At 36.6% G+C, this 14,713-nt stretch overlaps 1 protein-coding gene and 1 pseudogene across 8 annotated transcripts in view; both read left to right on the top strand.

Moving 5' to 3' along the window:
- LOC143678023 (ankyrin repeat domain-containing protein 26-like) overlaps positions 1–14,713 on the top strand; it is a 148,499-nt gene that overhangs the window by 53,930 nt on the left and 79,856 nt on the right. For all 8 annotated transcript variants that reach the window (XR_013173023.1, XM_077154903.1, XM_077154923.1 and 5 more), the window contains 5 exons: positions 2,711–2,840; positions 3,138–3,199; positions 11,886–11,979; positions 14,505–14,533; positions 14,619–14,700. Coding sequence is in view for 7 of the 8 variants with exons in the window: in XM_077154903.1 (XP_077011018.1) it covers positions 2,711–2,840; positions 3,138–3,199; positions 11,886–11,979; positions 14,505–14,533; positions 14,619–14,700 (397 nt within the window). In the remaining variant the exon portion in view is untranslated. The remainder of the gene's footprint in view (positions 1–2,710; positions 2,841–3,137; positions 3,200–11,885; positions 11,980–14,504; positions 14,534–14,618; positions 14,701–14,713) is intronic.
- LOC143678040 (casein kinase I pseudogene) lies at positions 3,246–8,092 on the top strand (annotated as a pseudogene).

Here is a 14,713-nt window from a genome sequence, read left to right as displayed (position 1 = left end):
TCCTGTCATGCCCAGTATGTGGCATTTTCTGCCTGCAGGTCCCACTAGCCTAAGGTGATATGGTCCCTTTAACTTCAGCAGGCTCTCCCTGCTGGGGCTGTAGTTGAGACAGAGGAGAGGTTGTAGGCTGGCTTTAATTGCTTCAGTTTTCCAGACCCTGGGGTCTGAATTCCTTGAGGGAGAGATTCCACCTGAGCTGGGCCCCATCCCTCTCCTGAGGAAGGCAACAGCCTCCAGACCAGCTCTCAGAGGAGCTTAATTCTGCTCTTGACTGGGGCAGTTGGAGCCTGAGAACCCTTGCAGGTGTTTCTGAAGAGCAGTCAAAACATAGAAACACAGCCACAAAAAATAAAAGAAAAAAAATCCTTTTCAGAGCAGGATCCTGATTCCTCGGTTTTGCCAATCAAGAGCTTAATGTTGCTCTGTGTATCTCCAGGTCCTGTGTACCCCCTCTTTTCCTTCAGGGCCCAGATCCTTTCAAGTATTTTGTGCTGTCCGATTCAAAAAAATCTCTGTGTTTTATTTTTCTTTTTCCGTCAGCCCTGTCCCCTCTGCCCTGGGGCATAAACCAACAACTTCAGCTTTTACTCGAGGTCATCTGAGCTGGGGGACTATTATTAGTAGTCAGAATTTGTTAATTAATTCCACAGATTGGAGCTTGGTAGAGCTCAGTCCCTTGCTGCTAGTAGAGTCCCTTTCCTTTCCCCTCTGGGAAGCAGCCTGTACATGAAGGGCTTTGGCCTCCACGGCTTAGGGGACTCATGGTTCTGGGTGGACTAGCAGCTGATCCAGCTTGTTCAGCCTGGTGTACCCTATGTGTCCGGTCACTCACGTGGCCCCACCAGTTGTTCTGTACTGTTCCTGGCTATTTACTAGCTGCTCTGAAGGAGGAACTAAATCCCACATCTCACTAAGTTGCCATCTTGCCTCTTCTATCTCAGGAAAGCTGATTCATTTTTTAATGCTGTGTTGTTTCTCCAGTCTTTGATTACCATCCTGTGTAGTGCATGATAGAAGATTAGAGGTTTTGTGTGTTGTTCATATCTTATCTAAAACTCAGAAATCCTATTGATTTTATTTTTTTAGTTCCTGCCTGATAATCATTGGCATATCTCAAAACTATTCAATCTTCCATTTGGATAATCAGAGCTTTATTCATTTTTTAATGTTGTGTTGTTTTCCAGTCTTTGACTACCATCCTGTTTAGTATATGATAGAAAATTAGAGGTTTTGTATGGTGTTCATAAGGAAAAAAATAAACCTGGTGAATTTTAAAATAGGGTTTTATATTTTTCTTGTATCATAATAATGCTTAAAATGCCTCATAGTTCTATAATCACATAAGCATTTCTAGGATGTAAAATTGAAAATTTCTCTTTAAGGCTAATTTTTCAAAATGAGCCATTTGTAGCATCCTGAGTTGGTGTTTTAGCGTAAATCTTTTCATTAAATGTAAAAATGCGTATTATCATAATGTGTCAGAAATGAGTATTTACATATATTAATAAAAGTATATTATATATGTGTAAATATATGTATTTTATCCTTGAACCAGATGTTGAAATATATGATTGGAAAATTAAATCCTGTGGGTTTTTTTCCTGCTCTTATTTTCATTCTCAAGATTTCAGAGTTTGGTGCAGGCCTGCATTATTTAATAATACCAGTTTAATGTATTTTACAAGTATTAACCTTTTTTTACCATATGCTGTTCCTGAGTAAGCTCATCTACTCTTACTCCAAATGTGTATCCACATCTTTCTTTTTAGTGTCCAGCTTTCTCAAATTTGGTACATCCAAAAGTGAAGGCCTTCTCACTGACCCTTCCTGACCTTTTCTAATCTACTCTGTCATCCATTTCCACCATTTTGGTAAATCGCACTCCTGAGACACATAAATGGGGAGAATCTTGGACTCCATCCCTCCAGTCACCACATCCACTCAGTCAACACATTCAGAATTTTATACTTTCTTATCAGCTTTTTGTGTGTCCTTTCACTTCTCTCCCTACTCTTACTACATTTATTCACTTTTTCACTGATAATTTAGAAATACTTTTTCTGATCTGCTCCCCTTATTTTCATTTTTAAATTGCTGCTCATGTGACCTTTCTAAAATATATATGTGATGATATAACTCCCCTGCCTAGAAACTTGCAGTGGATTCCCATTACCTAAGGGGAAAGTTTACGTTCTATTGTGATACCTCTGGGACCTGGCCCTAATTCTCTGGTTTTATCTTTTGATCCATTCCCAATAATTATGTTCCCTTTTAACTACACTACTTCTGTACACTCTTTTAGCAGGTTGTTTTATGCCACATCCTTTTACTCCTGCCATTCTATCTAGAATGTCCTTCACACCCTCCTCTGCGCCTTTCTGTCTTACAAGAGATAGCCCTATCTTACATCATTTCAAGAGCTCCCCAGATAGAACCGTCTGCTCTTCAGTGACCCTACTGTTCTTTAACCAATTCAGTTGTAGAACTAATAACTTTTCTGTCCTTATTTGTTTTTATGTATCTCTATCCCTTCTAGAATGTAGGTCAGAAACCCCCCTATTTTTATAGCTACTCCCAGGATAGTACCTATGATTTGATATAATAAGTGTTTGTTGCCTTGTTGCTGACTTACTGACTGAATGAGTGGGTGAACAAAACAAATGAATATGTTTCCTGAAGTTGGTTTTTTTTTTCCCTTTTTCAATTACAGGAAGAAACAACAAAACCAGCAATTGTAAAAGAAGAAGATGATATTGGTACTATTGATAGTTCTCCGAGAGAACAAATGAATAAAGACAATGTGACTTTTGTGGTTGGAGGACACAAAAATAGTAGAAATGGTAAGTTAGTGAATAACTGAAAATTTTTCTTTGTTTAAATACAATTATAAAGAACTTAATTGAAAATATGATGTTATAAATATGATATTCTTTAGTTTGAAAAATTTTGCTCTTGCTGTCTTTCTTAATACATATACTACTACTAACTTCTTCCTGAAACTACTTCAAAACTCTGATGTTCTTTTTTGCTGTAACTTTTGTTTTATTGAAATATGCATGAATGCAGATAGACTTATACATGTACTTAATAGTCATAGTAATGAATGTGCTCAGGATATCTGTGACTGTATTTTATAGATATGATGTCAGCTCTAGGATTGGGAGAAGAGGAAGATATAGAATCACCTTGGGATTCTGAGGTACTATTATTTTCTTCAAGTATAAGCATTAAGTGATATTAAAAAGTAAAAGAGGTTGCTTTGACCTTACTTTCTCATCTCCTCATATGCCTACTGGGAATTATTTCATTATATTTTAAACATACAGTTAATCAAGTAATTATATACAATATGGCTGCATAGTATGATTCACTAATTTGCAGAATCCACTTAATGAAGCCCAGTGTATGTACAGCAAAAAGCAAGACTTAGAAATCACAAACAGCCAATTTAGGTTTTGAATTTAAGTTTATCTGAAAAACTAGAGAGATTTCCAGTTGACCAAGATGGCAGCATAAGATGCTCCAAGGTGCTGTTTCCCCATAGAATCTTTCCACAACTAACAAAATCTGACAGAGAGCCATCTTCTTCAAAACTCCAGAAAATAGTTAAAGGGTCACAGTAATTGGGCAAGTGCTTAATTAAAAAAAGGCAATTTAGAAATGGTAGGAGAAGCTTGTGGTGCCCTCATTGACTTACCTTCACCCACTCCCCAACATAGTGTGGATGGTACTCCCGTTGTAGGTCCCTGGCCCTGTTCTAAAGAAAGCAGAGTAATCCTTACATGTATAACTGGGGTGCCTGCTGGTGCCAACCTATTGTGTGACAGCCTGAAAGAGTGAACCAGAGCACTGGTCTCTGGTTTGCCCTCCTAGCCAAAGCAGTTAAGAAAGAAGTCAGGATTTTGTGTTGGCTGAAGCTGAAGGAACAAGATGGCGGCGGTGGCGGAGTGACAGGGGTTCCTCTGGGCGGGAGCTGGCGGCGGCGGTGGCATCGGTAGCGCCGCCCTAACTCACCACGCCCCTTTTTCATTTCGCGACGTCGCCACGAAACCGAGGCAGCAGCGGCTGCCCAGAAACAAGTGGCCCAGCCTGGTTACTGTGAAAGCCCGCTCACAAACTGCGGCCTGGCAAAAAGAACCTGACTGAGAGACGGCCATCAGGTTCCCTTCAGACGATTCTGGGCCCTATAACGTCGAGAAAGAGTCTCCGTTTTCCGTTTCCTGCCACCCTCCTCCGCAGCCTTGATTCGTGGACGGGCCCCGGAGGCCCTTGTCCTCCTCCCAGAGGTGTTGGGACTTGGCCCCAGCCCTCCGTTTTCGTCTCTCAGGATGGTGAGCAGCAGTGGCTCCAAGGCCAAATTCATTGTCGGAGGAAAATATAAACTAGTACGGAAGATCGGGTCTGGCTCCTTCGGGGACATTTATCTGGCCATCAACATCACCAACGGTGAGGAAGTAGCAGTGAAGCTAGAATCTCAGAAGGCCAGGCATCCCCAGTTGCTGTACGAGAGCAAACTCTATAAGATTCTTCAAGGTGGGGTTGGCATCTCCCACATACGGTGGTATGGGCAGGAAAAAGACTACAATGTGCTAGTCATGGATCTTCTTGGACCCAGCCTTGAAGACCTCTTCAATTTCTGTTCAAGAAGGTTCACAATGAAAACTGTACTTATGTTAGCTGACCAGATGATCAGTAGAATTGAATATGTGCATACAAAGAATTTTATACACAGAGACATTAAACCAAATAACTTCCTAATGGGTATTGGGCGTCACTGTAATAAGTTATTCCTTATTGATTTTGGTTTGGCCAAAAAGTACAGAGACAACAGGACAAGGCAACACATATCATACAGAGAAGATAAAAATCTCACTGGCACTGCCCGATATGCTAGCATCAATGCACATCTTGGTATTGAACAGAGTGGCCCAGATGACATGGAATCATTAGGATATGTCTTGATGTATTTTAATAGAACTAGCCTGCTGTGGCAAGGGCTAAAGGCTGCAACAAAGAAACAAAAGTATGAAAAGATTAGTGAAAAGAAGATGTCCACTCCTGTTGAGGTTTTATGTAAGGGGTTTCCTGCAGAATTTGCTATGTACTTAAACTATTGTCGTGGGCTGCGCTTTGAGGAAGCCCCGGATTACATGTATCTGCGGCAGCTATTCCGCATTCTTTTCAGGACCCTGAATCACCAATATGACTACACATTCGATTGGACAATGTTAAAGCAGAAAGCAGCACAGCAGGCAGCCTCTTCCAGTGGTCAGGGTCAGCAGGCCCAAACCCCCACAGGCAAGCAAACTGACAAAACCAAAAGTAACATGAAAGGTTTCTAAGCATGAATCGACAGAAGAAGCAGAGCAGATGATTGGAGCAGCATTTGTTTCTCCCCAAATCTAGAAATTTTAGTTCATATCACTAGCCAGTGGTTATGGACAATCATTTACTTGGTGTAAAGAACTTAATTTCAGTATAAACTGGCTCTGGGCAGCATTGGTGGTGCTGTATCCCGAGTTGTAGCCACTGTAATTGTGAATATTAACTGAGATAGTGAAACATGGTGTCCAGTTTTCTATTGCATTTTCTCAAGTGGAAAAGTTAACTTAAATGGTTGACACACAGAAATTGGTGGAAAAGTTGTGCATATGCCAATTTTTTGTTAAAACTTTATTTTGAACTATACTGCTTTGAGATCTCATTTCAGAAGAACGGCATGAACAGTCTTCAGCCACAGTTGTGATGGTTGTAAATGCTCACAATTGTGCATTCTTAGGGTTTTTCCATCCCTAGAGTTTGCAAGTTGTTCACCTAAAACATTCTTAAAAAGGTTGGCTTCTTGTTTGCAAGCCAACTGATATGGTAGCAACCAGATTCCAGTGTTTGAGCATATGAAAGACTGCCTGCTTACCTGTGCTAGAAATAACAGCATCTAAAGTGAAGACTTAAGAAAAACTTAGTGACTACTAGATTATCCTTAGGACTCTGCATTAACTCTATAATGTTCTTGGTATTAAAAATATTTGTCAGAGAGATTTAGTTAACATCTTACAATTGAACCATGTATGTATGTTGCTTAGATAAATGTAATCACTGTAAACATCTATATGATCTGGGATTTTGTTTTTATTTTGAAATGGGAGCTTTTTGTTTACAAGTTCATTAAAAACTAAAAACTGTTTCTGTAAGGAAATGAGGTTTTTTTAAACAAAAAATGCCTTGCTGATTCATGGAATCAAAGTCTCCCCAATTTTTTAATAGACTACTTCAAGCCATTTGTTAAGTAATAATCCTTTGCAAACCATTTTAGATATAGTGTTAGAACTTTTCCTAAAATTTTTTTTATTTTAATTTTTTTTTAGTCGTCTGAAGGGGAAAAGCATTCTTTCATTTTCTTTTCTTTCTTTCTTTTTTTTTTTAAATGACTTGCAGGCATAATACTTAGTACTGCAACTGCCAGAACTTGGTATTGTAACGCCTGCTGCCACTGACTTAACAGCTGGACTGATTTTGAAAAAGAATTAAAGCATTAAAGGGTTTGACCATAAAAAGAAGTTTTCTTTGAAATCTTTGTGAAATGGCTATAACCAGATTAGCTCTTATCCTTGGAAAGCATCACACTGTGAGGTTCATGTGATTGCTGACCCTCCCTGGCCCCTAGCCACTTCTGTAGGTTATTTGTGTGTGGGCTTCCTCTCTCAATCTTATTTGCGCGTTCTTTCCTTTTTCTCTCTCTGACCCAAGAGAAAGAAAAACTTTGATAAGTTTTTTTATCAATAATTCTTTAAATAGTATAATTTATTCATTTATAGCATGTCAGAATAAATTAAAAGAACATTTGTCTGAAACGCTGCCAGGAGCCTATTGTGTAAATGTGGGTATTTTGTACAATAACCTTTAAACTGTAAATCAACACATGCTTGGTTGAATTGTGTCAAGTTTAGTTTTTCTTTTAATTTTTATTGTTTGAAAACTACTTTAGCAATAATTAATTCCATGGTTAATTACAACATTCTGCCATTTGTACCGTAATACTGCAGAAATCTTAATTGAGTATGAACTTTTGGGTTGGGCAGCTTCTTTGTTTCTTTTCTATTTACCCTTGTCAGTTAAGGTCTTTGTTTCTTGACTAATAAACCCTTTGATACTTTTAGCCAGAAATCAGTCTCATAAAGCTATTTTTAAGTATAGTTTGTGTAAAATAAAAATGTTCAGCTTTGGTACTAACTTTTCCAAGCTGAACTCCCTCTAGCAAGATATTTTTCAGTGCTTTTATTTACTATGCACTTAGACTATGCACTTTTTCTGAAATATTTTTGTAACACTTAACTTTTTTGCCATTTTTTGCCATTTGAAAAGGTGGTGTAGTTGCTCTGTAATTAAGTTGCAGATTTAAAACTGCTGCTAGCTTTGTAAATCAAAATATAGGTGTTTTCTCCTGATATATTGTCATTCCATCTGCAGCTGGAGCTGGAATCCCATTGATCTTCTAGCTACCATTCATTTTCTTCACAGTTCACAAAAGAAGAATGTGAAATTCAGTGAATGCTGTTACTAATCCTGTCTGGAGATGAATCTCATTTCACCAAATTTAAATTATGTTTTTCCACTAAAATGATGGTACAAGTTGAAGGCCCATCACTCTGAAATTGGAAGACCTCACCACTTAAGTCTCCACAGTGGCTTAATCAGCTGAACTCTAGGTTACTACTCTTTACTTTGTTCACCCATTGAGGGGTGTGGCTTTTTTAAATGTTGGGAGATGGCCATTCTAACTACTGTTGAATGTCTCTGTTTTGGGAAGGTATAACAAGAAAATAAAAAAGAATATATAGGAAGGGAGAGACTGGTTATCTCCTCCCATATGGTTGTGCTTATATGCTCTGTGGCCTGCAAGTGAATTTTTCAAGGTTTGCTTTTACTATGGTTTTCCATCAAAAAATATTTTAATTAAGATATTTTCTTCTAACCTTGTAATACTGTTAAATGTTTCAAGCAGAGCATACTGTAATAACTATTAAGTTTAATTGCATTATAATAAAATTAACAAAAGGATTTTAGAACCCAAAAAAAAAAAAAAAAGAAAGAAGTCAGTTAAGCAGTTAAGCAAGATAAGAAACAATAAACAATTAAGTGTCTGAGGCAAAGGATTACTGGCTTTAAGACATACAATAGAACATCCTGGAGAGGGTGTGAGTCTGTTTCCTAGGGAGTAGAAGAGACATTCCAGGGATTCTAAGTCCAGGGCAAGACAAAAGACAGAGAAGATCCTGTCCTTCACTTTTGCCTTGGGCTGATGTTTTTGATAGAAGGGCTGAATTCTGAAGCAGAGTACCAACGAGTGCAGAGCCAATCTGCAAAGACTGTGAAAGGTGATTTTTTTGTATTGGTTTGTCTGTTTTGTTAGTGCTTGACACTCAAGGAAATCTCTGTCATATCACTAACTAGATACAAACTTAAGAAACAGCTCAGGGACTAAATCCCAGAGTTAACTATTAAAAATATTAAAAATGTATAGTGTGCAAGTAAAAATTACGAGACAAACAAAGAAACCAGAAATGATGGTCCATTCTAAGGAATAAGAGAAATATCCAGGAACTGTCAAAGAATGCCAGACTTTGGACATACTGGATAAAGAGTTTAAGAAAATAACCTTTGATATGATGAAGGAGAAATTGGAAATGATTAATTAGCACAGAGGTTCTGTTTACGTGTTGGAAAAGTTTTGGTACTGGGTGGTGGTGATAGTAGCATAGCGTTGTGAATGTAATTAACTCCACTCAGTTATATTTGGATGTGGTTAAAAGGGGAAATTTTAGATATTACATATGTTACTAGAACAAAGAATAAAAGGAAGAAAAATGCATAGGACTGTACAATGCCAACAGTGAGCCCTAATGTGAACTATTGATTATAGTTAATAGTATAGTTAAAATGATATTGTTTCATCAGTTGTAACAATAGTACCACACTAATGCACAGTTGTTCTAGTTTGCTAGCTGCCAGAATGTAATACGCCAGAAATGGAATGATTTTTCAAGAGGGAAATTTAATAAGTTGCTAGTTTACGGTTCTAAGACTGAGAAAATGTCCCAATTAAAACAAGTCTATAGAAATGTCCAATCTAAGGCATCCAGGAAAAGATACCTTGGTTCAAGAAGGTTCATGAAGTTCAGGGTTTCTCAAGGGAGAAGGCACATGGCGAACACAGTCACAGTTTTTCTCTCATCTGGAAGGGCACATGGTGAACACAGCGTCATCTGCTACCTTTCTCTCCTGGCTTCCTGTTTCATGAAGTTCCCTGGGAGGCGTTTTCCTTCTTCATCTCCAAAGTCGCTGGCTTGTGGGCTCTCTGCTTCTCATGGCTATGTCGTTCCTCTCTGCTTTTTCTGAATCTCTCATTCCTCAGAATGTTTACTCTTTTATAGGACTCCAGTAAACCAATCAAGACCTACCCAAATGGGTGGAGACATGTCACTCCTAATCCAGTTTAACAACCACTCTTGATTAAATCACATCTCCAGGGAGATGATCTGATTACAGTTTCAAACATACAGTATTGAATAGGGATTATTCTGCCTTTATGAAATAGGATTTTGATTAAAACATGGCTTTTCTAGGGTACATACATCCTTTCAAACTGGCACAACAGTGTTAATAGGAAACACTGTATGTATAGTGTGGAGTATATGGGACCTCTATATTTTCTGCATGATTTTTTTTGTGAATCTACACCTTCTGTAATAAAAATAATAATTAAAAATCTAGAGAGTTATTCCAGGTCAACATATGGCTAAATATATGATTCTGTGTGTAATAGTCCTAATGAGTTTCAAAGAAAAACAATTTTGCACTATAGTAGTTCTTAACAGCTTGGAACTTGAAAAGTTAATGCCTGGGGCTTGGAAGTATTATTATATTTGGATGGTCAAGTGTATTTGTAAGGTAACTTTCAGGACAAGAAAGCATGGGAAATAGTAATAAATATGTGGTTTACAATAAAAACAGTTTTATTTAGCGGTATTTTAATAAGTAAAAACTATTTTGGAGAGTTAAATAGAACGCCTGAAACCCTTTGTGACAGCCATGCTTGTAGTAACGCATGAATAAAGTAATAGTGAGCTGTACCAAGGTGACTGCTGTGGAAGGAGATGGGAAGGTCCTGATCCCTTACAGGCAGGCAGCTGTTGCATTGAGGTATAAGTGCTGTATTTGAAGTCCAAAGTCATGTTAGCGTGCCTAGTTCTGTCAGTAGCTATGGGATCTTGAAAAAATTACTTAACCTGTTTGAATTTCAGTTATCTCATTCATAAAAATGGTACTCATACCCACCTCTCAGGTATGTATAATTTGGCAACAAATATGAAAACTATAAAGGGTGCTGTACAAATGTAATATAAAATGATCAATTGGTATGTAATGACTTAATAAATATTGATTCACACTTCATTGACCCTTAAGGACAATAAATGGTAGTAGTGTCAGTATATGAAGGAGGAAGTTAGAATTAGTGTATAGATTTATAATTTTGGTTTGTTAGGTTTCAATAGACTAGTACTGGGATATCCTATAGTTATATAGCGATTTGGCACCTGAAGCCTTCCTGATGAGATTTTAGACATTTTAACCTTGACTGCATCTCTGTTGTTGAATATCAACTATTTGCCAGGCAGTTAGACACTGAGTATAAAATGACGGCTTATGTTGTAATGGTAGGAACAGAAAAACAAGTCACTGTAAGTGTTTTGTATAAAGGATACTCAGAATGTTAGCTTAGAGAATATTTGATGAGTTTCTAATGGGGCTGGGTCAAGGGTGTGGGGTTTAGATAGTGAGAGAAGATCTCTCTGAATGTGACCTTTAAGCTGCCAACTGAAGGATGAAAAGGAGCCAGTCAATTGAAAGTTTGGGAGAAGATCATTCTGGACAGAACAATGGACTGCAACTGTCTTGTATATCTTATTCAACATTTTAATCTAATGTCTTATTAGAGTGATCAGCAAGAAGTGGGATAGCATTATCATAACGATCCTTTTTCTTATTGTAGTGGAAAGGAAAATGTTCATAATAAGTGCCTGGCATATTTTAGATGCTTAATAAATGTTTGTATTCTTCCTACTTATTAAAGCTTACTATACTTTTTTGAAAGAATTCTTAATGTGGAAAGTTGCATACTATATCTCATTTTTGTTTGTTATTTAAACAAAAAAGAAGAAGCTTTTCTTACTACTTTGTCATTTTATTCAATTATTTTTCTTAGTAGTAAAAGTTGAAAAAAAAGTTTTCATGATGCATTAGCTCTCATTTGTTATAAAAAATAATTAGGTTCCTATAAGTCCTTGTTTATGAAGCAACTTCTAGGATGTTATGTTTTTACTTAGTATAATGTACTCCAAAGTTCCTTATGCCAAACATCTTATTATAACAGTAAAAAAATTCTGTCATTCACAAGTATTTATTTTAAATGTTTAATGCTGCTCTTATGAAACAATAAGTACTTTCGAAACAAATGTACTTATTAAGGAACAAATGTACTTACTAAAGAATTTGTTTAAGTACATATTTTTTGAATGTCCTCTTATTTTGGTGGGAAATGCAAATTAGAGTTGCATATTATTGTCAGTTTTTTGTTGAAATATAAAAGAAGCATGAAAAAGCGTTTTGTGTGTGAATATGTTTGCTTGCCCACTTTACAGAGTCAAGAGCCAAATGGAAATAACAGACATGGACTAGAGACTATATATGAGGTTCTCCATTTAAATGCTTTTCATTTTTAATGCATGCTTTCTTATTTTTAGGTCTAATTGCTTTCAAACTAGAAAATTCAGATATTTTCTCAGAAAGTAATTAGGAAATCTTTGTGCAATTCATTATTTTAACAGAGTATCTCTGAGAGTCTTCCACAGAAGTATGTTGCTCATTTATCTGGAGCCACAGATCAAGACGGAAAAAATATATTAAATGGACAATTAGAAGGTAAAAACTGTATTTTATAAAAATTTGTTTGATGGAATATTTGTTTGATACACAAGCACTGGTGTTTTCTAATAGAAATCACCTATTAAATGCATAGTGTAGAAAAAAGAGAAGTAAAGTGGAGATAAGTTGTATATGATTAGAGAAGATGCCAACAACACATTGAAAGTTATGAGTGTTTCCAAAGAAGTGAACTTAAGGACAGTCAGGAAATAAGGAAGAGGAAAGGCGTAAAAGATAGAGAGAAAGAAGAATGAATGAGAAGGGCAGAGAATACAGGGAGTAAATGAAGGAAAAGAATCCTGCTGCATAATGGAATGTGGTAAAATATATAAAAATTATTCTTTAGAAAAAGGAAGAACAGATTGTTAGAAATGCAAAATGAGTGTAAAGTGAGATTCCTGTACCAAACTCAACTGAGAAGTAAAGTGGTAATTTCCCACTTAGGCTCTCTTCCCCACTGTTTGGAAGGCATTAATGATTGTGGCACCTGCTCATGCAAGGGCTATGTTTTATCTATCATGGAAAAATATGGCACATATGGCCAGCTGTAATTGTCTATAATGTTATTTAAAGTGTTGCTGCTTCATAGGATAGTATCACATAAACCAAAATAAGAGAATTGAAAGAAGAGGGCAGGTTCAGTTTTGGAGATTGCAAGGATGCTAAAGCCTAATAAAAAGTCCTTTATAAATTTTTTTTTTAAAAGTCTTTTATAAATTTTATGATTTTTAATCCAGTCTTAGTTTTGGGGAAGTGATAGGGAAGAATTTAGTCTAAAAGAGTAAGTCAGAAATGTGGAAGCAGACTCATATGGACCAGAATGGCTCAGATTTTTATGAATCACCTGGGGACCTTGTTAAAATAAAAATGTAGATTCTGAATCAGTAGGTTTGAGATTTTGCCTTTCTAACAAGCTTCCAGGTGATGCCAGTGCTGCTGGTCCTGAGGCTACACTTTGAACAGAAAGGGTGTAGTGTTCCCCTTAAAAAACCTGGAAGAAGAGCCCTGGGATGGGTAGTAGTTCACATCATAACAGGCTTAAAGGCATGATTTTGCTTTGGTTTCTGAGCATGTTGATAGATAGGGAGGAAGGGGCAAAAGAGATGAATAGAAATTATAGATGCAAGATACCACGGCTAAACAAGAGAAAAGTAATGGTGAGGATAACTCATTAAAAGCATGCAGAAGAGTAGTACTCAAGACCACAGATCTAGAGATGACTCTTGAAGATCAGGAGGGAAGTTAGGGGAGGGAGGAAAAGGAGTTAGCGAGGTAATTTTGGAGTTAGTAATGAGGAAACTTGAGAGAACTCACTTAAATGACTTTAGTATATTTTCCTGTGAAGAAGATTAGATACTTGTTGCTCAGGAGAATGGAAGCAGGAAGCAGGAGGGAGTGCTGGACTTGGGTAAACTTTAGCTACTCAGTTCTCTTCCTCTTCTCTGTCAGGCATCAAAGAAATATTGATGGTGTTAGTTATTCAAATGAGGTTAATTTTAATAGAGAAGGATTGACTGTTTTTTTGTAAGGTAGGAAATTCTTTGGTAAGATGGCTGTTTCACAAAAATCCTTTAAAGGCTAGTGTTATATGCCAAAAGAAACTAGTTTTGGTAATAAAAGAAATTATAGAATTCATTTCCTGAATACTGAAATTATTTCCCCTAACACTTTACTAAATTTATTAAAAGACCACTACACTGGTTGTAAATATAAAAGGTTATTAATATCTACTTCTGGCAATTAAATTTTTCCTTTTTGATAACCATATTTCAATGTTGAAAGGTCATTATACATTATTTCTTAGATGTGGTTTATATACCTTCTTGCATGAGTGGATCAAGAAACTTTAAGATGGCTGAGCTAGAGGATACACGAAATGTAGGCATACCAGTAGCCCACATGAGTATGGAAAAAAATGAATATTTGTGTTCACTATTATTCTACAAGTATATATCCAGGCAGATCAATTCAGATCACTTTATTTCTCTGATGAGAAATGAATTATGCATACAACTAAACTGTCATCATGAGTGCTTATTTTTTAAATTATGGGACCAATTGAAGAACATGAAATACGAAATACTTGTAGTATAATGGTATAAATGACCGTGATGTATTGCATTCAAGATATGCTGTTGCATTCTGCCATCAGCTTTGACATTTATCCTCTCCAGATCCTGATTTACTCTTCTGATTAAGGATCACTTTTCTCCCCTTCAGTCAGCATGCTCATACTGGTATATGTGCATTTTTCTGTGTAAGTTGCAGTCATTTGATACATTATCTCACTTTTGGACGCTCAACTGCGTCCAACTATATTTCTATTTTTCTTCAGTATTTATAATGGATTCATATTTCTGTCATGTTGCTGCCCTAACTAAAAAATCCACATGTAAACTAAAGTAATCATTTTCAAAGCTAAGCATGAGAATTCAGCGCGATACTAACTCTGCATGAATGTGTGGTTTGGCTTTTATCATCCTCACATGTACTTGATTACATATATTCCTTTTGCTTTTTAGATTCTCCTGAGAAATATCCTCATTTGCAGGTAATAACTTTCATATTTTCATCTTCAGTTATTAACTACAGATTGTATGAAATATACCTTATTTATTAATCATGTTGTTTCAAAGTCCATCCAGCCTGTCATTGAAATGAAAGATTCTGCACCTAATAAAGCAGTAAGAATCAATGATGTTCAAGCATCCAAGTCAGGTAAATTTTGCAA

This window comes from Tamandua tetradactyla, chromosome 1 (assembly GCF_023851605.1).
Source record: "Tamandua tetradactyla isolate mTamTet1 chromosome 1, mTamTet1.pri, whole genome shotgun sequence".
NCBI classification, from domain to species: Eukaryota; Metazoa; Chordata; class Mammalia; order Pilosa; family Myrmecophagidae; genus Tamandua; species Tamandua tetradactyla.
The sequence above is the reverse complement of the archived record's forward strand: the minus strand, read 5'-3'. Positions and strand labels throughout refer to the sequence as shown.